Here is a 27958-nt window from a genome sequence, read left to right as displayed (position 1 = left end):
GTTTCTCTTTCATAGCACATAGCGTGTAACTCTAGTGGGTGGAGTTAGACCACTGCGACGAGCTTATGGGCTGCATTACTCCATTACTTTGAGAACAGGATGGAGATCAGCCAATCATCATTGCTCTAGAAGGCGAAGTGCCCCACCCACAACGCCTGGTAGGCTGTCAAATCTGGGAACGTCACTTTTGCTTGGCAGTCCATAGGTGTATTATTGACTATGGACGAGTGCCAATACGGAAAATACTTAAGGCCTCTTTGAAAGCGTGTAGGCGAAAAAAGAAGAATTCTGAAAGTATAACACAAAAAATCGAGGGGGATTTAAAGGTGGCAGGAAGTAACTGTTTTTAACCAACGTAAGTACCGCACTGACAAAACCGCCCTGTTTTTAAAAAGGAGAAAAAATTAAAGTTATATTGGCAATTCCGGTAGGTGAAAAGTCAAACCTCAGGGTGTGTTTATTAGGCTAGATTCATAAGTAGTACTTTCAGCATAGATAAAACGAAATGAATTACCGGAGGGATGGTTTTTGAGAAACTTTGCATTTCAACCAGTCTTTCTTGCGCCTTACATTTTTGTTATTAGAGTATTATTGGAAAGAATATGATTGCTCGAGAACGGTCGGTTAATGCTACTTCATTTTTACTGTTGTATATCATTTATAGCAGATAAGCCGTTAAACTGACATCTTGGTGTACCCGAGTCGGGTTCTCTGCTTTGAATCTGTGACGCCTGCGTTCATTCTCGACATGAAGAGAAGTTACAGCGAGGAGCTGAAGTTTTTCGAGAGAGTCTCTCCCTATAGCTGGCGTATCAAAAAAGGGTTTGTCCCGAACATGCAGGTAAGCGCCCTTGTTATCTGATGAAGCCGAGAGGACTCTCTAGTAACCAGTGTACCTCTTTCTGTCTCTTATTTTATTATGTTTACTTTACCCTGTAGGTGGAAGGCATTTTCTACGTGAACGAGCCGCTGGAAAAGTTAACCTTTGAAGAGTTACAGCAAGCAGCTGGAGGACAAGGTGACTTCCTGTGGCAGTGAATACATAATAACGGTCCTTTTCTCAGGATTACAATGGATGTTTGATAAACGAGTCAGTAGGAATACCATAGTTACAGAAGGCTAGTAAATAACTTTTTAAAATGTACATCCATAGAATACAAACCTTCGTGCAACTATACAAGAGTCTTTCTATTAACTGCTGGAAACGAGTGTCCTTTATGGGATGCCATCTGTTCAGTGTGTGTGAAAATACATGACAAAGAAGAAGGCAGTAATTCTAGAAGTAATACTTTAAAAACATATACTTTCTTACAAATAAATACAAGGTGCATAGTCTTTCTCAAGGGACCAGTTAAGGCCATAAATAGGTTTTATGGCACAGGGATCAGCATTTTCACTTTGCACTGCTTGGATTTCAGCCCTTTTCTAGGTTGTAGTGACATTTTCATGGTGTTTACATGACTTTCCCTTGGAGTCCATGCTTACCTGAAGAAGTCATTCAGTTGCGGAAGTAGCTGCCATAACATTGCTGCACGTGAACATGCCCTTTTCTGTCAGAGTAAGACTAGGCACCCATAATCTGGTGCTGGATAAAGTTTGTTCTGAAAATCAATTGGCAGTGATCTGCACCAGTTTCTAATTTTTGTATTTATCAAAACCTGAAGAGTTTTGCACTTTTAAATGGTCATGTTTGTGTTTATTTAATGATAGTACTTACACATTTTAAAGTTGTAGTTTGACATTAATAGCACTATTTGCCTCTTCAGTATAGTAAAGTGTATACATTAATTTATTTAAGGACATGGAGGATTTCTGCCAGCAGTGAAGCAGATTAGCAATGTAGCAGCATTACCTGGAATTGTTCACGTGAGTAAAATCTAAAGTTTTCATCAAGACTCCTGGAAAGACTTCGTGTTACACAATAACTGATACTAAGGTTTGCAGCAGAACTGATACCATCGTCCGATGGGACCAAGTCAGGAAGTTACAGCTCATACAGCGGATTCCAGATGTTGAAGGAGAGAAGTGAACTTAAAAAAAGAACCCAGGATGCACTTCGTTATACAAAACATAATATACATTTAAAACAAGACGCCATGATGGATTAAGGTAGTATACCTGATAGAAGAGTGTGATGGGCTTATTGATGGTTCTTTCATATGCAATTGGTTATAAATTGGAGTTCCCTCGATATCTTTGAGGTTTTATTTATTTCTGTATAATTAGCCATGGTACCTGTTGACTGGGAGTAGCAAATATTTCTATATTCTTCAATCTTTTGGCCTATGTGTACCTTGAGTGCCTTTCTGTCCAAATTTGCTTATGTGAACGTCTCCTAACCGGCGTGTTCCCATAAAGCCTCCTTCTCAAACTCATTATTTTCAAGGTACCTTTCTCCCCTCGTGCCCCACTTTATACTTGTTGTCTTTGAAGGTGACTCCCTCAGCATGCCTCGTATGCCTTTACTCCTCCCTCGCATTTCCTGTTTCATCAGGTCAACAAAGCCAAACTGACCAATCCGATTGCTCGGAGAGACTGGACACACAGACCTTAGTATTTTATTATGCAGTAGATTATATCTTGGCTTGTGAAGCTGTATATGGCACACAAAAAAAAATCCAAGATGAGAAAGCGAAATCTTAAGGAAAAGTTAGCTTATTATTTGTGTTTATGTATACATTATTTTGGCAGTTAGTTTTTTGTGAGTAGTATCAGATTTCTTACAGAAATCTTGAGACTGTCTAGTGGAAACCGCGGGCAAAGTATATTTCATCATGGTGACTTGTTAGTAAGGGTGGCAGGGTGTCATGGCACAGTGGTAACGCTGCTGCCTCGCGGTAAGGAGACCAGGGTTCACATCCCAGGTCCTCCTGGTGTGTGGAGTTTGCATGTTCTCCCTGTGTCTGCATTGGTTTCCTCCCACAGTCCAAAGACATGCAGGTTAGGTGAATTGGTGATCCTAAAGTGGGTCTAGTGTGTGGTGGGGCGGGTGTGCTGTTTGCCCTGTGATGGACTGGCACCCTATCCAGGGTTTATTTTCTGCCTTGTGCCCTATGCTAGCTGGGATAAACTCCAGCAGATCCCCATGACCCTGTTGAGGACTAATGACTGACTGACTTATTGCAAGGATTAATTACTGTGTCAGGTTTGGTCAACTAACATGTAGGAAGGAAATTTTTATGTGTGTATAGATAAAATATATAAAAAGGTTGATCAAAAGGCTTTTTAAGTGAATTGCAAAGAGAGATCTTGTGGTGCTGATTTTCTGAGTGTCTCTGCTCCTGTCTCCTAAAATATGAGTTACAAGTGTCTGGTAATTGTGGTGTATAGTGTGTTCTCTTTTTCAACAACCATATCCACATTGGTGCCAAAAAATGAAGTATTTCATATACTTTCAGCAGTTTTTTCTTGTCAGGGCACTGTATATTAGGACCAGTGTCCTTCATGTATCACGTTTGAGGGTTGGTCTATAGAGAACTCTCAAAGGTATCCTGTGGTTTGAGCAGCCTTTGACATTGATGACCAAAGAAAAAAATTGCCCTCCTGCTTCAAATCATAATGGAGAATCAAAGAGTGATGGTGTGCACAATATCAATCGCTTTGAGGATTAGTTCTACGGGTCTGTTGAATCCATTCCTTGCAAAGTTAGAGCAAAGTGAGTCCACGTTGTATAACCAGAGTACGGACTCCTGAAATGAAGTATTCCTGAATTCCACGTTTGAAGGAAACTCTCAAGCTAATTCATTCAGCTTGGGAGAAATTTCAGAAGCATTTCATAACCGGATGGAACTTGGATACCCTTTGACTAAGAAACCAAACAACATACAAAATGGAGGAAGCACTGTGATTCATATCGTGGTGTTTTTTTATGATGCTGAGGGTTTACTGTATGTTGGTTATTTGCCTCAGAAGGTCTGTATTAACTCAGCCAAATTACACTGTTTGTTTTTCTTTAGCAAAGTGGTGAGAAAAGCTGTCAAGTATTTCCCTTCTAATTTATGAAAATGTTCTGTTCACGGGCTGCTTTGTAAAACAGTGGATACACAGTGCTGCCAATCTACCAGTCTGTTCTCCAGATCTGGCCCTGTATGCCATCCATCTCTTCCCCAATCTGAAGGGCTACTTGTCTGGAACTTTCTTTGCTAAATAAGCCACATCAAGTCACCCTAAGAAGGGAGAAGAAACATTTTAATTTGTGCGTGGCACAGAATTGTTTGAGAACGGTGTTTGACCCAATAGGTTAGAGTCAAAGCTTTTTGATCACCCCAAATGTGAATAAGTAATCCAACACTGACAAACCCATTTAACCCAGTTGAGGGTCTTGCAGACCGGGAACAGAAATAAATTTAACATTTTATTTAATTGCCTGCATTGACAGGCACACAGTTAGCCTTGTCACAGGAATCCAGAGCTCATCTCTGTGCAAAACTGAAACCTGCCGTGGGCTAGACATTCGTCTGTTGGTGCGCACACACTTGCTCAGTCATTTTAAAATTTGGTAGTGAAACAGAGTACAGTGTGTCTGTAAGAGGAGAGCATGCACACAGACGGCGGCGCATCACCGAATCAAACCAGGGCATAGCAGCAATTACGAGATAATATGGCAAGCTGATCTGGTGATATTGTTACAGCACTCATTGGAACATTGGTCTATTTTACTTAAAAAATAATCAAACACAAGTTAACTTAAAACATGAGATTCTCACTTATAAGCCTTTTCAGGTAAATTTGTTTGAATTAGTGTTTTTTTATCGTTCAAACTGATTTAGTTTTCTTTTTGGAGTTTGGTAGAAAGTTTTAAGTAGACAGGCAATTAATTATATGAGCCACCATCTAAATTTGACAGATCTGGAAATTAAAGTGAAGAATTAATCTTGAAATGGTTAAAATATTTGAGTAATAAAATGTGGTGTTGAAATTCTTATGTAACAACTTGTAACTTACAGAAGTCGATTGGCCTTCCTGATGTACACTCGGGCTATGGGTTTGCTATTGGAAATGTAGCTGCCTTTGACATGGACAACCCTGATGCTATAGTCTCTCCAGGTAATGTACTGTAAGCATGTGTTTTTATTTTTTAATTTTTTCTTCCTTCCCCCATATCTACTTTAGAAAGGTTAACTCAAATTGGTCCATAGTGGGTGAGGGTTTGTGCATGTGCCCTCAAGCAACCCATCTAGTACTGGTTACTGCCTTTTGCTCAATGCATAGAATAGATTGTGTCTTCTTGAGACCCAAGTTTGAAATGACTGGGTTCAGAAAATGAACAGATGACAAAGAGCTTTGCCATATATACTGTGATTGTGATACTAAATTATACATTATAAACGTCTACGCGTGGAAGTGTCTGTCTGTCTGTCTGGCTCGGGAATGAGATGTGGAGTTGGGCTAAGGGCTCAACCTCTGAGGATACACAAGCGAGGCCAGCATGTCGGCAAAACAAAACCTCAGAAGAACGAGTCACTCGCTTGGCTGCTAACAACACAAGCGAGGCCAGCACGTCCGCAAAACGAAACCTCAGAAGAAAGACAATGTCGCTTAGCCACTAACATCAGCAAAACTGTATCCCTTTTACTTTTCCTCCCGCCGCTAATACACAAAACCGAGGCAAGCAAGTCAGCAAAATGAAACCTCCTAGGAGAGAGATGCCCAGAGTAGTTCCTTTCAATTACCTGACATCTCTACATTTCAATTTTTTTTTTGAAGATTTCAATAGTTTCTAGGACTAAATAGTTTATAGCATGGGCTTACACAGCTTGTACATTATAATTGCTAATGTGCTGCACAATATTAGGAGGATAAATGCATGTTTTATAACTTACATACTGTATATGCAAGAAAAGATCTAAAATATCTAATATAACAACAAAACGCAAGACTAAGTGGCTGTGGCAGTGTCACTTTAGTTACTTTCTGAACATTCTGGCACTTAAGATGTGTTTATCACTGTTGTTATCCATATGGAGTTTGCACATTCTTGCCACGTGTATTTGGGGTTCCCTCCAAAATCCCCAAACGTTAACACAATGTGATTGTGTGCGTCAGTGGGCCACACAGTGTGCTGATGCTTTGTCCAGAACTGTTTCATGCTGGATTAAGCACCGTTAAGAATGTTACATGATCAGTTCGAAAATTGTATGAAAAACGTACTAAATTAAAAATTTTTGGTATACATGTATTTGTTTTGTTAAATCTACCATATTTGTAGGTTATGGTGGAGGTGTAATACACTGTTTTAAATATTTTTAAATTGAATATTATATAGACAGGGCGGCACGGTGGCGCAGTGGTAGCGCTGCTGCCTCGCAGTTAGGAGACCCGGGTTCACTTCCCGGGTCCTCCCTGCGTGGAGTTTGCATGTTCTCCCGTGTCTGCGGGTTTCCTCCGGCACTCCGGTTTCCTCCCACAATCCAAAGACATGCAGGTTAGGTGGATTGGCGATTCTAAATTGGCCCTAGTGTGTGCTTGGTGTGTTTGTGTGTGTCCTGCGGTGGGTTGGCACCCTGCCCAGGATTGGTTCCCGCCTTGTGCCCTGTGTTGGCTGGGATTGGCTCCAGCGGACCCCCGTGACCCTGTATTTGGATTCAGCGGGTTAGGAAATGGATGGATGGATGGATTATATAGACATGGATTTTTTTTGTTATTTTTACTGTGTTTTTTTTTTATCATTTTATTGACGTGACAGTGTTTCTATGTGAATCCAGGTGTAGTGTATTCCAAACGATGTTTTTGTATGAGGAGTTTCAAAATGTTTTGCATGTACAATAGCTAAGTTTATATACAGTTTTATTTTTATTCAGCATGTATCTTGTTTAATACTTCAATATATTTCAATTTATAAATTTCATTTTGTAGGTTCTGTTTTTACATAAAGTAGAAAATATTTGCTCATGTTTCATTTATTTTTTTTAACCGTATTGTTTTCAGTTACGCTTTTTTTTTTATTTAACTTGTTTCTTTTAAATAGCATCTCACTTTTTATGTGAAATAGCTTTAAATTATGCTAAGTATTATTCAAAATGTATTTGTTATGGGTGAGCCAGGAATGAACGGTTTCTTTTTCCGCCTTCTAGGTGGTGTGGGTTTTGATATAAACTGTGGGGTCCGGCTGTTGCGCACTAACCTGCACAAAGATGACGTTGAGCCAGTGAAGGAGCAGCTGGCTCATGCGATGTTTGATCACATTCCAGTAGGTGTTGGTTCCAAGGGTGTCATCCCCTTAAGTGACAAGTAAGACCAGCAATTTTTTAATCTGTAGTAAATTACATTCCAAGTCCGTGGTTATATTGCTGTGTGTGTCCTCTTGCATTGTTTTTATTTATAAAAAATCCTTTTATTCATATTCATAGCATTCATTATGTAAATATTAAGTGCTATAGAAGGGGTGTATATTGTGCTATTTTGTACAGCTGTGTGAACAGCGAAATTAGATTTTTGTTCGGCACGGTGGCGCAGTGGTAGCGCTGCTGCCTCGCAGTTAGGAGACCCAGGTTCGCTTCCCGGGTCCTCCCTGCGTGGAGTTTGCATGTTCTCCCCGTGTTTGCGTGGGTTTCCTCCGGGTGCTCCGGTTTCCTCCCACAGTCCAAAGACATGCAGGTTAGGTGGATTGGCGATTCTAAATTGGCCCTAGTGTGTGCTTGGTGTGTGGGTGTGTTTGTGTGTGTCCTGCGGTGGGTTGGCACCCTGCCCAGGATTGGTTCCTGCCTTGTGCCCTGTGTTGGCTGGGATTGGCTCCAGCAGACCCCCGTGACCCTGTATTCGGATTCAGCGGGTTAGAAAATGGATGGATGGATAATTGATGTTTTTCTAAAGGCTAGGGCAGAGAAGTCCATATAGATACATCGTCTTCCATTCTCACATGTTGATCATGTGAAGAAAAACAAAGTAAACAGTTCCCTGTGATTGAATGAAGTTGAAGAGAGAAAAAAAAATCCTAAAAGTTACAGTAGCATAGCATTAAAAAAGTAGATAATTAGTTTGATTTTTTTTTTTCTTTTCATTTTAAGACTTTATTTATCAAATCCTAAGAGGTTTTATCGAGGCAAAATGTCCGGTGAAGCTGGGTAGTCTTTTGGCCTTGGAACCCCTGCTGAATTTTTTTTTTTCCCAGCTTAACTTGAGTTTGGTTTTTCTGTCCCCCTAGCTATTTGACCTTTCCTTGTTTTGTTGTTACTTTTTTTTTAATACTCTTACCTAATCTTAATTGTTTTTTCTTTTCTTGTAACTTTCTTTTTGTCATCTTGTAAAGCACTTTGAGCTACATTGTTGTATGAAAATGTGCTTTATAAATAAATGTTGTAGTTGGAATTCAAGTAAGATTACTGAAGCCTATTTTGATCTGCAAGCAATATTACCTTTCATATAAAACTGCACATTGCACATGTAATTTAAGAAAAACAAAATCCTTAATGAATATCTGATTTTTCACAGAGACCTCAATGAAGCACTTCAGCTAGGAATGGACTGGTCTCTGAGAGAGGGCTATGCCTGGCCCGAGGACAAGGAGCACTGTGAAGAAAATGGAAGAATGCAACAAGCAGATCATACCAAGGTGTCTTCAAAGGCCAAGAAACGGGGGCTTCCTCAGGTACGTTAGGTTAACTCAGGAAAAATCATTAAATACAAGTGCTTCTTGATATTGTAAGATTAATTAAAGCCCTGGTAATATTGCACAAAGTAGGCTATATAAAATATATTTTTTTAACTATATCCAGTGTGATATATGGTCGGCAGTTTATCCCGGCCAATACCCCCACACCGCTAGATGGAGTCTTCCCTGCAACATGGAGGGGCCCCGAATTCCAGCAGGGCATCATGGACATTGGAGTTTTACTTCACAGCCCTGCTGGATACTGTGAGGGCCACCAGGGGACGCTGCAGGGAGGCACAGGGATTTTTGTTTTCCATATAGCCTGGAAGTACTCCCTAGTCGCGGGGGACGGAAGAGATGAAGGACTTCCAGGCTGAAGGAAAAAGGAGTTTTCATCTGACCCGGAAGTGCTAGGGAATTACATGGATTGAAGGACTACAGGTGCTGGTCATAAAATTAGAATATGACAAAGTTGATTTATTTCAGTAATTCCATTCAAAAAGTGAAACTTGTATATTAGATTCATTCATTACATACAGACTGATGTATTTCAAATGTTTATTTCTTTTAATTTTGATGAATATAACTGACAGCTAATCAAAGTCCCTAATTCAGTATCTCAGAAAATTAGAATATTGTGAAAAGGTTCAATATTGAAGACACCTGGTGCCACACTCTAATCAGTTAATTAACTCAAAACACCTGCAAAAGCCTTTAAATGGTCTCTCAGTCTAGTTCTGTAGGCTACACAATCATGAAAAGACTGCTGACTTGACAGTTGTCTAAAAGACGACCATTGACACCTTGCACAAGGAGGGCAAGACACAAAAGGTCATTGCTAAAGAGGCTGGCTGTTCACAGAGCTCTGTGTCCAAGCACATTAATAGAGAGGCGAAGGAAAGGAAAAGATGTGGTAGAAAAAAGTGTACAAGCAATAGGGATAACCGCAGCCTGGAGAGGATTGTGAAACAAAACCCATTCAAAACTGTGGGGGAGATTCACAAAGAGTGGACTGCAGCTGGAGTCAGTGCTTCAAGAACCTCCACGCACAGACGTATGCAAGACATGGGTTTCAGCTGTCGCATTCCTTGTGTCAAGCCATTCTTGAACAACAGACAGTGTCGGAAGCGTCTCGCCTGGGCTAAAGACAAAAAGGACTGGACTGCTGCTGAGTGGTCCAAAGTAATGTTCTCTGATGAAAGTAAATTTTGCATTTCCTTTGGAAATCAAGGTCCCAGAGTCTGGAGCAAGAGAGGAGAGGCACAGAGTCCATGTTGCTTTTGGTCCAGTGTAAAGTTTCCACAGTCAGTGATGGTTTGGGGTGCCATGTCATCTGCTGGTGTTTGTCCATTGTGTTTTCTGAGGTCCAAGGTCAACGCAGCCATCTACCAGGGAGTTTTAGAGCACTTCATGCTTCCTGCTGCTGACTAACTTTATGGAGATGCAGATTTCATTTTCCAACAGGACCTGGCACCTGTACAAAGTGCCAAAGCTACCAGTACCTGGTTTAAGGAGCATGGTATCCCTGTTCTTGATTGGCCAGCAAACTCGCCTGACCTTAATCCCATAGAAAATCTATGGGGTATTGTGAAGAGGAAGATGCAATACGCCAGACCCAACAATTCAGAAGAGCTGAAGGCCACTATCAGAGCAACATGGGCTCTCATAACACCTGAGCAGTGCCACAGTCTGATCGACTCCATGCCACGCCGCATTGCTGCAGTGATCCAGGCCAAAGGAGCCCCAACTAAATATTGAGTGCTGTACGTGCTCATACTTTTCATGTTCATACCTTTCAGTTGGCCAACATTTCTAAAAATCCTTTTTTTGCATTGGTCTTAATTGATATTCTAATTTTCTGAGATACTGAATTTGGGACTTTCATTAGTTGTCAGTTATAATCATCAAAATTAAAAGAAATAAACATCTGAAATACATCAGTCTGTGTGTAATGAATTAATCTAATATACAAGTTTCACTTTTTGAATGTAATTACTGAAATAAATCAACTTTGTCATGATATTCTAATTTTATGACCAGCACCTGTAGTTAAAGGACTGTGGGAAACCCAGCAGAGAGAGCCAAGTTAGGAGGAAGTGTGACGGAGCTGCTGGGTGGAGAGGAGGATTTGTGATTAATTATTGTTTACCATTGATGTATTATTGAGTATAGTGGAGGTGCTTTATGCACATTATTGTAAAAATAAATTTTATTATTGGGACTTTGTGTCTGAACGTGTTGTCTGAGGGTTCAGGGGTCAACAGTACCCCCTATCTGGGCACACCAGTGATTCTAAACAATTAAGACTCTTATCTCACAAGTGTCAGTGTTTTTTTAATAATAGTGATTGACTGTAGATGTGAAAATGAAACTGACATCTCATTTACCAGATATTTGTAAGCCATCATTACAATCCACTTCTGATTGGGTATCTTCACCAATTGTCATATGCACATACTCATCTGGATAGAAAAAAATACTTTAAACAGAACTAAATAATCAAACTAACTAAATATAATGCATATCAAAAGGCAATCACCACATGTGCCATGATTAAATTAAATAAAAATATAACATTGTTTCATGTCACTTTTTTGAACTTGGCTATTCCAGTTGTGGAACGGGCCCAGGACACAGACAGACGGACATCGTTTTGCACCCAACACACACACTTATTTACACAACCACTATATACAATATTTACAGACTTTAGTGCACGTCCCAGTGCCTCCAGCACCGATCCCCCAAAAGTCCGGGCATTTCACAGTCTCTTATGCCTTTCTTCTGGCCGCCTCCAGTCCTCTCTCCAGCTCCGTCCTCTTCCACCCAACTTCCGCTCTCGAATGCAGGGAGGCGGCCCCTTTTATACCACCCCGGATGGGCTTCAGCTGCTTCCCTCCGGGTGTCCCCATTCTTCTTCCCCCCCCAGCACTTCCTGGTGTGGCGGAAGTGCTGGGCTCCGGGGTTTTTCAGGCACCGGGGCACCACCTGGCGGTGGCCACGGGCCCCTACAGGGTTGGGCTTCCAAGCCCCCTACTCGAGGCCACCAACAAAACCAGGACGGTCGCGCCCTCGTGATCGGGAGGAGGCACCAGCCCTCCTCCGGTCCCCTCGGGCGTCCCGGCTGAGCTCCACCCCCAGCCGCCTGTGACACAGTACCGTCGTGGTGTGCTGGAGTCCACCTTAGCAGCACCAGGGACAAACCACAAACCCTGAGGTGCCGCCTAAAATATCGTAATTTTAAGTTTATTTGTTTCTTAGACTAAGTTATACATTTGTTCTTTAATGAGACTGGCATTACAGTACATGCTGTCTTCTGCTTTATTTTCAAGATTTTTAGTTTTTATATTGGCTACTTCTGATTTTGTCAAAGTTCAAATCATTATAACACAGTTAATTTTGTTCCGTTTTTATTTTTGTAATATGTTTGCTTTTCCATACTGCAACCCATATTAAGTAACTGAAACTTCATGAAAAAAGACAAAGCATGTACATTCACAAAGGCATAAAGGTTATTCATTGAAAGTGTTTTTGTAGATTAAAAAAGAATAAGAATCTTTTTTGGGTGGAATGATTTTAAAGCACTGGATATATGTGACTTGCTGATCCAGTTTGTAGGATCAGGAAGGAGCTATTATGGCACACTCTCTCACAGTGTAAGTCAGTGTAAGAAACTAGCAAATGTCCAAAGAATGCTGGACACCAAAAGAAAGTACAGACTTCTAATTAACACAATTTGAAATATTGAATTTGTTGTACTGAGAATTTAATAAAACATTTTTTTCTTTTTGTAGTTGGGAACACTGGGAGCTGGAAATCATTATGCAGAAGTTCAGGTGGTGGAAGAAATTTTTGATAAACAGACAGCCAGTACTATGGGTATTGACCGTGAGGGACAGGTCTGCATCATGATCCACAGTGGCAGCAGAGGCCTTGGTCACCAAGTGGCTACTGGTAATAACCAGAAAAGAGAGAAACTCATTTCTTGTTTTAAAAAATACAAATAATTTGAATTCTCTTTGAGAAGAAACTTATAATTAATAAAATGACTATTATTTTTATTATTTTTATTAATTATTAGATGCACTTGCTCAAATGGAGAAAGCAATGAAGAGAGATAAGATCATTGTGAATGACCGTCAGCTTGCTTGTGCAAAAATAACATCTGAAGAAGGTCAGGATTACTTGAAGGCCATGGCTGCTGCAGGAAACTATGCTTGGGTGAATCGAACCTCCATGACACACTTAACTAGAAAGGTAGTTGACATTTAATTCATGTTTAATTCTGCAAAGTTGGGCAAGGTCTAATGTACCATTCCATTCATTAATTTGCATGTCTTGTTTAAAACCACTTCACTTATTGATTTTAAAAAAAAAAAAGTAATGATACATGTCTTACAAATATTTATTTAGTGGTACATACTCCTATTTCACTTACTTAGTGTTAAGTGTCTAAACCTATAAAAGTGGACGTCATTATTCCAAATTAATCCACACTTCACAGGTTCTTAGAAGTTGCTGTATTGTTATGGCAAATTACTTTTTATGGTGTCTGAAATATCGGTGTCATGTTGAGTCATCACTGGAAACTGTTTTTAAACACTGGACAGTAAACTCAAACTTATAAATTCCCACCTGTATCATTAACCTGCAGCTTTTTTCAGTCTCATTAACTGCATTTTTGTATTAACCTCATTATGTGGTTTAAATTATTTATAATTATACTCTTAAGTTGATCAGGTACATCATAACGTTCTGGTTTGAACTGTGACTAGACTATCTGATCATGGTTAGGTTTTTTTATAACTGAGCAAAACAGTTAATAAGAATGGTTAGTGTTCAGGTCAATGTGCATAATCTGTAAATGAAAGACTACAGGACCAACTACAAGCCCCATTACTTTTACATCTTGCAAATCTTATTGCAATATGCATACATTAACGCCTCATTCACATTAGCTGATCACTGCTGGCTACACTTCCTTCCATTCAGCAATTCTTTGTTCTGCTTTCCCTAACATCTTCAGTCGGTCTCTGGAGTGATGTCTTCGTCACATTTCAATACTTGTTTCCTTAGCAGACCCCAGCTCCCCAAGCAAGTGTTCATGAGGTAATTAAATAGGAGGAAGGAAGGTAACTAATGTTGGGACTCGGGAGTCTGAGATACAGTGCATGGTGGCCTCCTTGTAAGCCAGTCTTATTTACTCTGACCTGCTACTGCTTCAGTAATGCAAGGGGAGTGAATGCTGCCCTTTTACTTTATGCTTTATACATTTCTGGTCTTTCCCCCCCTAATATTGTCATCCCTCAATGACTCCTCAGTTTATGAAAATCTGACTAATTAAAAATTACAATCCAGTCATGCACTGTTTCTTTTGTAAATATTGTTCCAGGCTTTTGAAAAGGTTTTTAGCAGCACACCTGAGGACATGGACATGCATGTTATCTATGATGTGTCTCACAACATTGCTAAGATAGAAGAGCATATGATAGATGGCAAACCAAGGACTGTTCTTGTCCACAGGAAGGGGTCAACCAGAGCTTTTTCTCCACATCACCCCTTGATTCCTAATGATTATCAGGTAAATGTTAAAACGGTGAAATTGAATTTTCAGCTGTAAATTGTAGGGGCTTTACTTTAAAACGTTAACATTTTTGTTGACAATGGACACTTGCATTAATATAGTATTTGAGTATTATTTGCTTTGTACATCAGCAAATTAAATATGTGTTATTGAAAGTTAAAAAATCAATACTGTAATACAGTACAAGAATGTAATAAGGGTCAATCATGCTCTTAATATGAAAGCTGTAAGCAAGTTGTTTAAAATAATAGACTTGTTTAATTTTTCTTCTACTAGCATGCTGATTTTCTTTATATTTGTTTTTGTGCTTACATTAGATAACAGGGCAACCTGTTTTAATCGGTGGGACCATGGGTACATGCAGTTATGTTCTGACTGGCACAGAACAAGGAATGCAGGAAACATTTGGAACGACATGCCATGGGGCTGTAAGTGTGCATGTTGACATATTAAAAATTGTATTTTGAAGTGCTTCACACAAGCAAATCCTGCATGTGCTATTAGTATTTTCTAGAGCTTAGAACAAAATGCTGTCTCTTAAGCCAAGAAGGTGAATTTTTCTGCAGTTTATAGTGCAAACTGTGGGGTTCTGTAATGTCAAACAACATTTTTTCATCCATTACTGGCCTGAAATAAAGGCCATCCCTGGCAGTATTGCCTGTGTCCACTTGATTATTAAGCTGTCTGCCGGAGAAGTAAGAATGCGAAACTCATTTATTTTTGATAAAATATTGTTAAATAAACCACTTCTCAAAAATGCTGTTATAAACATAAATGGACAGATGAATGACTGAAATGCTAGATGTTAATTTTGCAAAATTTGGATTGATGTTTAAACTTTTGGAAGTGGGGTTTTAAAATGTATAACCTACGCTCTCCTGGTTACAGGACGCCTTTCCGTTCCTCCCCTCTGGATGTGCACTTTCTTGCCTTGCCACAAAACCCTTTCCCTTTTCCCTTGCTGGTTGAATCAGTAGCACGGCAAGTGTCTGTAAAGCAACTATTGATGTGCAGCGGACTCTCTCTTCTTTTGGTTTTATCCCTTTGGCCTTATTGCAACTTGTACAAAAGGAATGAGCAATGGTCTGGAGTTAACATTATTAAGACTGATTAAGACTTCCTCATGTGAAGTACGCCATTTCTTACTTTATGCACGCGCACTCGTCTACCCTTACATAAATAGGCAGGAAGAAAGTGACCCGTGTAATTGTTTAACTTGTAGAGTCGCAACTTTGCAAGAGGAGATGAAATGATGGCGAGAGGAGTCACTTTTTAATTCAGTGTCCTACAAAGTTCCGTTAAAGGAACAGAAACTTTGCAGTTGATTCTCTGATTTTAAATTTGCACATCTACAAATGTCCGTCCGAGCACTCCTCCATTTTATAACGGGTGTATACGGCTCAGGATCATAGGGAGAACCTTACGAAGTATCCACAATTATGCACGTAGGGTTGGGAAGTGAAAATGAACGTGGGACAGTGCCAACCACTGTTGTAACAAGTGACAAGGTTATACCTTGCCTGATAAAGGGGCCTTAGCTACCTCAAAAGCTTGCATTTGTAATCTATTTAGTTAGCCAATAAAAGGTGTCATTTCACCCTACTTTCTCCTGTAACAAGTGACAATCAAGGTACGTTTCAAGCAAAGTAGCTGTTTGGCTTGTCTGCATTGAAATGAGCTGCTCCATTTGTTAATGCCAAAATAAACTCTACTTACTGTTTCAGTGCCTCGAACCTACTCTCCCCATTATTACAACATGTACTGTGTTTAACAAAAATGTCTAATCGTAGAGACGTGCAGTTAAGCAGGATCGGCAATCCAGTATCCCTCATTGCTATATATATATATATATATATATATATATATATATATATATATACACAAACTAAAATTTGTGTCATTCATTTGGTTTTTGAAGGGAAACATTCATGAGTTTAACACATAAAAACATAATGAACATGCATCATATTGTATATTTCAGTCATTTTCTAACCTACTCAGTCCTGGACAGGGTCTTGAGGTCTGCTGGAGCCCATCCCAGCTAGTGTAGGGCACAAGGCAAGGAACAAACGCTGGACAGGGTGCCAGTCCTTCACAGGGCAAACACACATGCACACTATGGGCCAGTTTAGGATCACCAACTCCCCTAACCTGCATGACTTTGGACTGTGGGAGGAAACTCATGTAGACTCCATGCAGGGATTACCCGGGACGTGAAGCCTGGTCTCCTTACTGGGAGGCAGCAGCGCTACCACTGCGCCACCGTGCCGCCCCACACCAGTCCAGTTAATTTTCTAATTAGGAATTTTCACACAGGCTAATCAATAACAAAGTCTGCTCACTCATGTAAGATACTTTGAAAGCAGTACAAAGAAAAAAAAGAATTCTGAAATAACAGGTTAATGCAGAGGTTCTCAAGTTTTCTTTCCAACTGGTTTCCTAATTAGAACTCGGTTCTTGCTTATAATGAAACTTGATATTTAAACTGTATGCCTCATTAGTGTTTTCATTCATCCAAGAGAAATTATAATTGTGCTGTAGAGTTTCTTTACCTGAGAGCATTATCCATGTATTTTGTGGACTAGAACAGAATTAAACTTAATCTTCTTCTTCTTCTTTTAGCTGCTCCCGTTAGGGATTGCCACAGCAGATCATCTTCTTTCATATCTTTCTGTTCTCTGCATCGTGTTCTGTTACTCCCATCACCTGCATGTCCTCTCTCGCCACATCCATAAACCTTAGCTTAGGCCTTCCTCTTTTTCTCTTGCCTGGCAGCTCTATCCTTAGCATCCTTCTCCCAATATACTCAGCATCTCTCCTCTGCACATATCCAAACCAACGCAATCTCAACTCTCTGACTTTGTCTCCCAACCGTCCAACTTGAGCTGACCCTCTAATGTACTCCTTTCTAATCCTGTCCATCCTCGTCACACCCAATGCAAATCTTAGCATCTTTAACTCTGCCACCTCCAGCTCTGTCTCGTGCTTTCTGGTTACTGCCACCGTATCCAGCCCATAAAACAAAGCTGGTCTCACTGCCATCCTATAGACCTTCCCTTTCACTCTTGCAGATATCTATCCGCCTGTCACAAATCACTCCTGACACTCTTCTCCACCCATTCCACCCTGCCTGCACTCTTTTTTTTTTCCCCACACCTCTCTTCCACACTCCCCGTTACTCTGTACTGTTGATCCCAAGTTTTTAAACTCCTCCACTTTCACCAGTTCTATTCCCTGAATCCTCACCACTCCACTGAACTTCCTCTCATTTACACACATGTATTCTGTTTTGTTCCTACTGACCTTCATTCCTCTCCTCTCTAGAGCATATCTCCACCTCACTAGGATCTCCTCAACCTGCTCCCTACTTTTGCTACAGATCACAATCTCATCAGCAAACATCTCATTTATTTCTAAACATTTTTTTTTTTTATAAACACAGACACTTTCATGGTGCATATGCACAGGTTTAAAAGGAAGCACATTGGCTGGAGAGCTACTGGTTTATTGGTTATCTGCATTTTATTATTAACTAATGTCTCATTAACAAAACAGGCAACAATTTAAAATTTTAAATGCAGCTGCTAAAACTAAAATAGGCAATTAAGGGTTCTGAATTGTAACAGGCAAGATAACTAAAATTAAGCCCAAAAAGGTATTGCTTTAGCAGTAAATAATTGGGGTCTAATTAAAAAAAAAGTGGTTGAAGTGGAAACCTGCAGCCACTGCGGCCCTCCAGGAGCGTGATTGAGGACCCCAGGGTTAATGTAAAATTGACAAGATTGATTTCACACAAGAAGCCTTAAAAGTTTGGACAAATGAAAGCACCAGGAAATTAACACATGTGACATTTGAATTAATTTGACTCGTCTGTTTATTTCTCTTTAGTAATTTTTTTAACCCCTAATGTTATAAAACCTTAAAATAGTAAATGTTGCAAACCAAACGAAGTGGTCCTCTGACAAACCAGACTTTAAAAGCATGTTCTTAGAAAAACAGCTTTATAGACTTTGTGTACATTAAAATACCCTGAATTATCTCGGATTTCACTAATTCAATAGTGCAGATGTTATAATGTTTGAATTTTTATTTTTAGTACTGATTTTAAGCAGTTTTTTAGTTACTGGGGAGACTGTCAGAATACATTAAGAATATACATGTGGTGGACATTGGGTAGTCCATGATGAGAGCATTCTTTATAAACCTTATGCTGAAATCCCCCTAAAAGTATTACACCCCGTTGTTGTCACACAAGGGGTATCTTTCCATGTTTCCGTTGACTCCTAATTATTAGTTAAAAGATGGGAAGATGTACCAACATGGAGGTAGTGTGGTATTTTGGCTGTGTCATGGATCTTTAAACCTCAAGGTTTAAACTAACTTTGTAATCCTGAGTCACTTAACCCTCCTATGATTCAACTAATACCAAAAAAATCTGTCAGCAGTTATAATTCGATTTTGTAAATGTCCTTGTGGCGTTGGCCAAATATGTAATAATGAAATCATAACGTGCTTCTCCTATGAGCATGCAAGAAACTGTCGTCTATATGTTACTGTATATAAAGTTAAAGTTCACATTATTATTTCAGGGGCGAGCGTTGTCCCGTGCCAAGTCCCGTCGAGATCTGGATTATAAAGAAGTTTTGAACAAACTTAAGGAGCTGGGCATTGCCATCCGTGTAGCATCACCAAAGCTGGTCACAGAAGAGGTAAGAATCTTTATATTATGAATAGAATTACAAAAGATCTGCATAAAAGTACTGTTTCTGACTACATTTGAACAGCAGCTGCTTTGTGCTCTCAAATTTTGTAAAATGTAATCTGAAAAATTACAAAAAAAAAAATACAAAAATAAAGTAGCTTAACATATGCCGCTGCTTTTCTTGTGATTTTGTGCTAAAGGTGACCATTGATATGTAACAAGTCTGTGCTCTCTGTAAGGTGTCAGAGCTTGGGAGGAAAGCACACCAGGGGCCTCATGTATAAACGGTGCGTACGCGTAAAAATGTTGCATACGCTGTTTCCTCGCACACTTCGAGATGTATAAAAACTAAACTTCACATAAAACCACATGCATTTTCACAGTAGCCCCCTACTGTGTGTATGCACGTTTCCGCTCGATTTTGTAAACTGCTGGCACCCAGCGTCAAAGCAAGTAGTACTGTTTCTGTGTCATTTCCCTTTATTTTTCAGATCTGAATCCATGATGAGGGACTTATCAAATACACCGAAATTAATTGCATTAATGTATACAAATTTAATTCTCTTGATTGTAATCATTCTGAAACCATATAATAGTGCACAGAATGACCAAAGTATTCCAACTACCATAGCTGCTTTACTGTTATTAGAAGACATCGCAAATGTAAGAATTAGAAGAGAGCGGGTATTTAGAGATGATGATGATGATGACTGGCTTCTAAGATGATTTTGATTTCCAAGGTGCTGTGTGCTGAACTGGCACCAGCTTTACAAAGGCAGGCTTTGACGAATTGTGCTCTACCTGCTCCTTTGCAAGTTCTGTCCATTCTTGGGTGTTTAGCCACAATGTGAACTTGCGGTCAGATCGGGTATTTCTCAGTCATCACTGCCAGCTGTATGGGATGGTATTATCCGCTTGTCATCCAGGTATACAAGATTTCCTTACACTGTGGTTTATCTGGGAAACATCAAAGCACAATTCACAGCAACATCCAGTTTTCCCAAATGTAATCAGAGCGGTAAACTCCACTCACATTGCTATTGCAATGGTCCTGGACAAGCTACATTAGCCAGGAATGAATCGCCAAAAGAATGAGCTGGCATTGCATCATCTATAGCAGGAGCGCCTATAAAAACAGCAGCTCCACACAGTTGATGGTGCTTTTTTCAACTAGTGTGGCAAAAGGCAAACAGTCCTTTTAAGGATAGCAAGTCACCTCAAAGTGCCATGTAGAGAGAAGAGAATCAATCCATTATGACACTTGGTGTTGATGCTGTTGAGGCACCTTCAGAGAATGAATCTGCTTATATAAATAGAAAGCATTTTTTACTCTATTAATTTGCTGCTCAACGGTGCAGAGAAAGTGTGTCGCATTGTGCATCGGACAGTGTTACAATTTCGTTTGAATGTTTTTAGCAGAATGTATAAACAGGTAGTCAGATGCAACATTTATTATTTTTTTTAACCAGTTCATTTAATTTGTGGTCAGTATCACATAGTACAGCCCTTATATTCTAAGTTAATTGACTCCAGAACAATGTCTGTTGGCACACAGCTAGCAGGTCGCATGGCGATTTGAGGCAGAGGTGTGTGTGTGTGCGTGTGTGTGTGTGTGCGCAGCAGCACCATTACTGCATGGATTCATATCAGAATAGAACAGAATAAGCAGACAGTGGGCTGCGACTCACTTTTCACGTTGACTTTGATATCTGACCACTTCGTTTTTACTTCAGGCGCTGCGTGACTTTCTGAACTTGAACTTTGGAGTGTCTCTGCCATGCTGCATCACTCATGTCAGTTTTCTTTTGTTGTTTATACCACAGCCAACAAATAGTACATTTTTCCTTGCCTCCACTTCACATTCGTTGAAATTCTTTTCTCCATGTGCTTTTGCCATTGTCTTTTAACAAAGCACTGAAGGAAAGGGGCTATTTATATTGATTTGCATATTCAATTATGCAGAATTCTAGGAGTCGGGATGGGATTTATTTTGTGCATATGCACATTTCCACTTTTGTCCATACGCCATGTTTTAGTGTGAATTCTGGACCTTTTTCCTCTTGTGATATGATCCTTCATTGACCTTTTATAGTTCATTGCTTTTTTACGAATACTTTCCCCAAGCTTTCATCACCTACTCAGAAATGCCTTGGAGTATTACCGTTTCTTTTTACTTGACAAGAACAAAGAGGGAATGTCATTTTATGATGACCAAAACTGCAACTAACGTTGAGGAGCGAGTCACCGTGCTGCCTGTTGCAGCTAATGGTATGTTGATGTTCTCCATCTGGACTAGTTAGAGAGCTTTTTTGCTGCCTGCTTTCTTCCCTCCAAGCATTGTGCCATGATCAAGCACTTCTTAAATGGTGGTCTCGCTTATTAGAGGCCAGAGCCATGATAAGCAGTAAGGTGTGTTGAGAACCCTTTTAGTTCTTTTGTTTGAGGTATTTGCATGGAGAGAACAGCAGAGCTGCAGCTAATACTATAACTGGACATACAGCAACTATCAATGTGATGTGCTCCGTTTATAGCCAAAAGGCCCAGTATGAACAGATGCACGTGTGCCATGTGCAGCAGTCTATAACTGCAGTGGAATGGAAACTTCTGTTGACATCAAAATTGGCAATCACAAAAAATGTGGATCTAGCCCAAAAAAAAAAATCGCAAAATAAAATTGTTAATGATGATTAAGCTGGAGTATACAGTCATCTGAAAATATTTGGGAAACCCTCTTAATTCTTTGGATTTTTGTTTATCATTAGCTGAGCTTTCAAAGTCACAACTTCCTTTTAATATATGACATGCCTTATGGAAACAGTAGTATTTCAGCAGTGACATATGCATCATAACAAAATTAGACAGGTGCATAAATGTGCCTTCGAGTGTCTGGATTCTGGATGGAGGTATTTTTGGCCATTCTTCCATACAAAATCTCTCCAGTTCAGTTACATTTGATGGCTGCCGAGCATAGACAGCCTGCTTCAAATCATCCCATAGATTTTCAATGATATTCAAGTCAGGGGACTGTGACGGCCATTCTAGAACATTGTACTTCTCCCTCTGCATGAATGCCTTTGTAGATTTTGAACTGTGTTTTGGGTCATTGTCTTGTTGGAATATCCAACCCCTGCATAACTTCAACTTTGTGACTGATGTTTGAACATTATCCTGAAGAATTTGTTGATATTGGGTTGAATTCATCTGACCCTCAATTTTAACAAGGGCCCCAGTCCCTTAAATAGCCACACAGCCCCACAAACCTCCACCAAATTTGACAGTAGGTAGCAGGTGTTTTTCTTGGAATGCAGTGTTCTTCTTCCACCATGCAATGCGCTTTTTGTTATGACCAAATAACTCAATTTTTGTCTCATCAGTCCAAAGCACTTTGTTCCAAAATGAATCTGGCTTGTCTAAATGAGCATTTGCATACAAGAAGTGACTCTGTTTGTGGCGTGAGTACAGAAAGGGCTTCTTTCTCATCACCCTACCTTACAAATTGCGCTGAATTGTAGAACAATGTACAGATACACCATCTGCAGCAAGATGTTCTTGCAGGTCTTTAGAGGTGATCTGTGGGTTGTCTGTAACCATTCTCACAATCCTGCGCATATGCCACTCCTGTATTATTCTTGGCCGCCAGACCTGAGTTGGTTTAACAGCAACTGTGCCTGTGGCCTTCCATTTCCTCATTACATTCCTTACAGTTGAAACTGACAGTTTAAATCTCTGAGATAGCTTTTTGTAGCCTTCCCCTAAACCATGATACTGAACAGTCTTTGTTTTTTTAGATCTTTTGAGAGTTGCTTTGAGGATCCCATGCTGTCACTCTTCAGAGGAAAGTCAAAGGGAAGCACAACTTGCAATTGACCACCTTAAATACCTTTTCTCATGATTGGACACACCTGTCTAGGACGTTCAAGGCTTAATGAGCTAATCCAACCAATTTGGTGTTGCAAGTAATCAGTATTGAGCAGTTTACAGGCATTCAAATCAGCAAAATTAGAAAGGTACCCACGTTTTTGCACAGCCAGTTTTTCACATTTGATTTAATTTCATACAACTTAATACTGCTTCACTAAAAATCTTTGTTCAGAAAACACCTCAGTACTCAGATGTTCCTGGAAAATGAAAGACGTACCACTGTTATCTTTTTTTGTTGAAAGTAGAGTAAATTATTATGCAGGGTGAGAGGGTTACCAAATTTTTGGTACATTCATATTCAGAAGAATATGTGTAAGCATATGAATATGGTGGAGTCAATATTGAGGCAAAAAGCAAAATTGGTAGTATTGCTAAGGGCCTGGCTGGTGAAAAACTGGAAAAAGAAAGGGAAAGGAAGAAGAAGGTGGTGGATGGACTATGTAGAAGAGGTGACAGGCACCCGAGATGTGATAATTAATATCCAAAAAGCTAGAGACAAAAACAAGGGGCAAGATATGGTCGATGTAAGATTCCCAGTTTGAAGACCCCCAAGACTGCTTCCGGTCATGGTCGTGCAGTGGCATACACACACACACACACACAAAAACAAAATAAACAAAATGACTACAGTTGCATCAGTAAGTTAGATCCTCAGCTTGCACTATACACACATGCCATACGGCAAATTACCATAATCAGTGCTAGTGGCCTTACAAGGTTGCTGCATTGAGAACACCACCACCCAGATAGTCCATCAAAATGTTTTAACAACATCACTCCAAAAACCAACAGTGATGCAGAGAGACCTGTTTGTGACGTGGGACAATGCAAACCATTCAAAAGAAGGTGCTTGTAAAAGGCCCGATGATCCCTATTGGCATCACTTACTTTTGTGGTTTTTCTACATTAATTCTAAAATTAGATGTTGCTTGTGAAACTATTAGTTATGAAACTTTTGATTCCTATTAGGGTATCCTACAATAGGATTGTGCATCAGTGTTCAGTCTCGCTGGTGGAAAGCAAGATTCAAGCAGGATCATTTTGGGCTACTGTCCAGAAGATCATCTACGAGTAGAAAAGTAAGTTTAGCCTTGGTGAAAATTACAAGGTTGCTGAAAGAAGTCTCGAAGAACCCCAGAGTTTCATCATGGGACGTACAAGTAACTCTTGTCACAGTTGATGTCAAAGTGCATGAGCCTACCAGTAGACTATGACTACACAAATTTGACCCAAATGTGAGGACTTCTGCTGTCCAGAAAGAACATCAGGGCAGGTTTAAAATTTGCCAGTGACCACCACGACAAAGACCAGGGGCTTCATGTATAAATGGTGCGTGTACACACAAAAATATTGCATATGCCTGTTTCCACACTCAGATGTATAAAAACTAAACTTGGCGTAAAGCCACGCACATTTTCACGCCAGGTCAATCCCTTGAGTATGCAAGTTCTCCGCTTGGTTTTGCAAACTGGCGGCACCCAGCATCAAAGCAGTGCTACTGTTCCTGTGTGGCTTCCTTTATTTTGTAGATTCACATCCCTGACGCGATTTTATCAAATACCCAGAAATTAATCGCATATCATTTTTTAGTTCAAGGCATCTAATTGTAATCAATCTGTAACCATATAAAGATGCAACAAATGGCCAAACTATTCCAAATACCATAGCCACTTTAGCATCATTACTCTCCGTTAACCCAGTATATCCGAGTGTGGAATCACAGCTCTACAGCAGCTGATCAGAAAGCTCTATGGCAGATTGTGTCAAGAGCAGGGAGAAATATCTGGATGGAGCCTCAGTCATGCACACAGTCTATATGAATTTCTCCCATTTGGCAAATGCTTGAGAGCCTTTCCTATACTGACCTCATGGTTCAGAAACAGTTCCATCCCTAGAGCTCTAAACTCATTCAATCAGTCCATCAAGTGCTCCCAGTAGAACCATTTGTTCTTTTAAGTACCATTACCTCACTGTAAACTTGCATTACTTTTGTAATATTACACAACCTCAGCCACTTATGCTTTCATATTGTATACTTTGTTTTTTTCCCCTATTATTATCGCTGTTGTTATTTTACCATTTTGTTGGAAAGTAGAGGGTTTGCATATTGAATCTCCTTGTACCATACAATAACAAACAATAAAGGAATTCAATTAAATAGAAGTTTCCAGGAGCTATATTCGTGGAGCTCTTGATATTTTTAAGATGGAATGCAGTAAAGTATATATATTACATTACACCGATTTACATTTTTAACTTCATTTAAATAATGCATATTTTTAATGATTAAATATGCAAGGATTTGGTGGACAGAGGTAGCGATGAACTGGCGCCCCGTTCAGGGATTGTTCCTGCCTCTCGCTGTATGCTTGCAGGGACTGGCACAACCCTGGATGGATAAATGGATGGAGTAATTAAACATGTACTGCAAAGATATTTCAGTGTTCCTTAAGTTTCGAAGAATCGCTGTTCTAATCTTACAGATGGCTTGACATTTATTAAAGAGCTGATTGTGTGGCGATTGGTTATTTGGAGAAAGAAAGGGAAGGACAGGATTTGAGGATTAGTATGTTTGAAAGGGACAGTACTGCTGCAGTAAATTATTTCATCGCTTGCTGTGCCGTGCACAACCTTCATCTTGCAGGAGGCAGGAACAATCTCCGGAAGGGGCACCAGCTTGTCACTACCACTGTGATATCTGACCACTTCATTTTTATTTCAGGCACTGCTTGACTTTCTGAACTTGAACTTTGGAGTGTTTCTGCCACACTGTATCACTCATATCAATTTTCTTTTGTTGTTTATACCACTGATTAAGCCAACAAATAGCATGTTTTTCCTTGCCTCCACTTCACATTCGTTGAAATTTGTTTTCCCGTGTGTTTTTGCCATTTGTCTTTTAACAAAGCACTGAAGAGAAAGGGCTATTTATATTGATTTACATATTCAAAGAAGCAGAATTCTGGGAGGAGTCAGGGTGGGGCAGCAGGCACGTGCGTTTTCATACTGACCAGGATTTATGTAGCGGAAGAAATGGTGTATGTACAAATTTATTCATCTGGATTTTTTGTGTGTACGCACATTTCCGCTTTTATTCATATGCCAAGTTTTAGTGTGAATTCTATGCACGGTGTTATGCATGAAGCACCAGGACGTTTAGAACAAAGTGCTCTGGACAGACCAGACAAAAGTTAAGAGATAGTTGGCCAAAGTAGCAGTAGACCTGTTTTTTGAACACTAAAGACCACATTTGACCACATGAACCTGACAACCAGCTGTAAAGCAAGAATCTGGTGCTTAAGAACCTTAAACAGAAAAGTAAATCCACCAAGGAATGGCAGAGAAGAAAGAGATGGAATTCTGGAATGTACAAGTCAAAACCTGGATCTGAATCCCATTGAGCTGCAATGGTGGGATTTGAAACAGCCCATGCATGCAAGTCAACCCTGAAACATTGAAAGCTGAGCGAATTCTGCATGGTGGAACAAGAAAACCTTTCTCCAAGTCGCTGTCAGAGACTACTAGACAGTTCTAGAAGACACCTACTTTTGAGGGGGCACCATCAGCCATTAGAGTGAAGGGTGGATTTCCACAGACATTTATGGCACATCTGTTTATTTTTCTAAGTCAAGCTTTTATTTTTGCTCTAATTATACCCCCTTGTATGTATAGACTTTGTTTAAATGAAGATATGTACACATGTTAGAAATACCTGGGGGTGTACTTCCTTTCGCACGTGACTGTGTTAGCAGAGTTAATGATCCTCCACTCTTAGGAGGATCTTGCAGTGTGGTTTTCTGTCTGTACTTCTTAAAATCCAGGTTTACTCCTCTGTGGTGTGAAAAACGGCCAAACCAGGGATGGACAGTGCAGGACGTCCCAGAGGAGAACTGCCCAGGGCCATATGTGCTTGTGTCGTACTACATGATACCTAGTGACCTTTTCCTGGGTTAAATTTGTTTAAACGTTTTATAAAATACATTTTTAAGGCATTTTACCATTTTAATGTTTTAATTTCATTGCCACAAGTGCTTATTGTAGCCCCACTGTATTTGGCTAATAGACGTCAATAAAGGTTTATTAGCCGCCTAATTCATAAGCCACTATCAGCTTATACGTTAAGCAGCTAATAAATGTTTATTGACATCCACAACATGGGCGGATTGGTGTCCACGTGTTTACTGATGCCTTTGAAAACTGAAGCAGGAGTAAATGTAAAGTTGCTATATTAATCCTTGTTATGTTGTACTTAATACCAAATCTCCTCATTAGAAGAGTGTCCAGTAATGAATAGTCCAATGTTCATGTAAGGAGCGTATTCCTTTAATCGCTCATATGACCTTTCTGTGGATCATCTAGAAAGACAAATATATATTTTTTTCTCTCTGAATGTCCTTTAAAAATCTTAATTCACACAAACTTGACATGTTTTATTTTTGTTGTTTGTTTAATACACGCAGGCACCTGAGTCATATAAAAATGTGACGGATGTAGTGAACACCTGCCATGAAGCTGGCATCAGCAAGAAGACCTTCAAGTTGCGCCCCATTGCGGTCATCAAAGGTTAAACACTCCACAAGTAAATCCCACATCTTGACCGATTTCTTTATTTTTTTCTTCTCACCTGACTACTTTTTGGTTATTTCTCAATTTAGAACATAAGACTGTAATGAAAAGACTAAAAATCCTTTGTAATCCATGCCAGCTAACATTTGTCAAATGCTTGTAAATTTAAGTTTAATGATACAACATGTTTTCATTTTGCTGCTGTTCTAGTCAGGTATAATAAACAGGACTAATGCTGACATTCACAATTCTTTGTCATGAAACAGGGTTTTTTGTTTGGATCTGCTTTAATAATTTATGGTTTTTAAACAAGGTACAGTCCGTGCACTTTAAGACAACCAGAAGACCACCTGTAAGTGGCCAGGCCAGGTGGCCCCAGCAAGTTCAGACTGAGAATGCAAGATGCTGTGTAGGGTCTTGGAAGAATTTCATTACGGGACCTGCAGCGAGTGAGTCCTGACCACTGCGGATGTCTGCCATTACAAAGATACTGCACAAATTAGTTCTGTCCGGACAGAACTTCAGGGCTATGAACACTCGAGCAAAACGCCAATGAAGTGTCCTGATTCTCTCATCACTGTGAATCAGCATGAAT

At 39.8% G+C, this 27958-nt stretch overlaps 1 protein-coding gene across 2 annotated transcripts; it reads left to right on the top strand.

Moving 5' to 3' along the window:
• The first annotated feature begins 186 nt into the window (after positions 1 to 186).
• On the top strand, positions 187 to 27611 carry LOC120539413 (RNA-splicing ligase RtcB homolog). 2 transcript variants are annotated; one of them, XM_039769447.1, is made up of 13 exons: positions 187 to 355; positions 668 to 841; positions 940 to 1018; positions 1799 to 1866; positions 4947 to 5046; positions 7074 to 7230; positions 8431 to 8587; positions 12385 to 12544; positions 12672 to 12847; positions 13983 to 14171; positions 14492 to 14602; positions 18764 to 18883; positions 27258 to 27611. In XM_039769447.1, exons 2-13 carry the CDS (start codon positions 749 to 751, stop codon positions 27363 to 27365), a joined length of 1518 nt encoding a protein of 505 aa, XP_039625381.1. In that variant the 5' UTR covers positions 187 to 355; positions 668 to 748; the 3' UTR covers positions 27366 to 27611. The 2 variants fall into 2 exon arrangements, with proteins under 2 accessions (XP_039625381.1, XP_039625380.1); XM_039769446.1 differs by having other exon boundaries at positions 665 to 841.
• Positions 27612 to 27958: the final 347 nt, after the last annotated feature.

The sequence above is a fragment of the Polypterus senegalus genome, chromosome 11, assembly GCF_016835505.1.
Source record: "Polypterus senegalus isolate Bchr_013 chromosome 11, ASM1683550v1, whole genome shotgun sequence".
Classification (NCBI taxonomy): Eukaryota; Metazoa; Chordata; class Cladistia; order Polypteriformes; family Polypteridae; genus Polypterus; species Polypterus senegalus.
Note: the sequence above shows the minus strand (reverse complement) of the source record. Positions and strands in the feature narration are given on the sequence as shown.

What these genes read in the sequence shown, in the direction of transcription:
- LOC120539413 (XM_039769447.1), top strand. Translation starts at nt 749, where the DNA reads ATGAAGAGAAGTTACAGCGAGGAGCTGAAGTTTTTCGAGAGAGTCTCT. An exon ending in GCAAGCAGCTGGAGGACAAG is followed by an intron (nt 1,019 to 1,798) that starts GTGACTTCCTGT and finishes AATTTATTTAAG; the next exon opens with GACATGGAGGATTTCTGCCA. An exon ending in TGGTCACCAAGTGGCTACTG is followed by an intron (nt 12,545 to 12,671) that starts GTAATAACCAGA and finishes ATTAATTATTAG; the next exon opens with ATGCACTTGCTCAAATGGAG.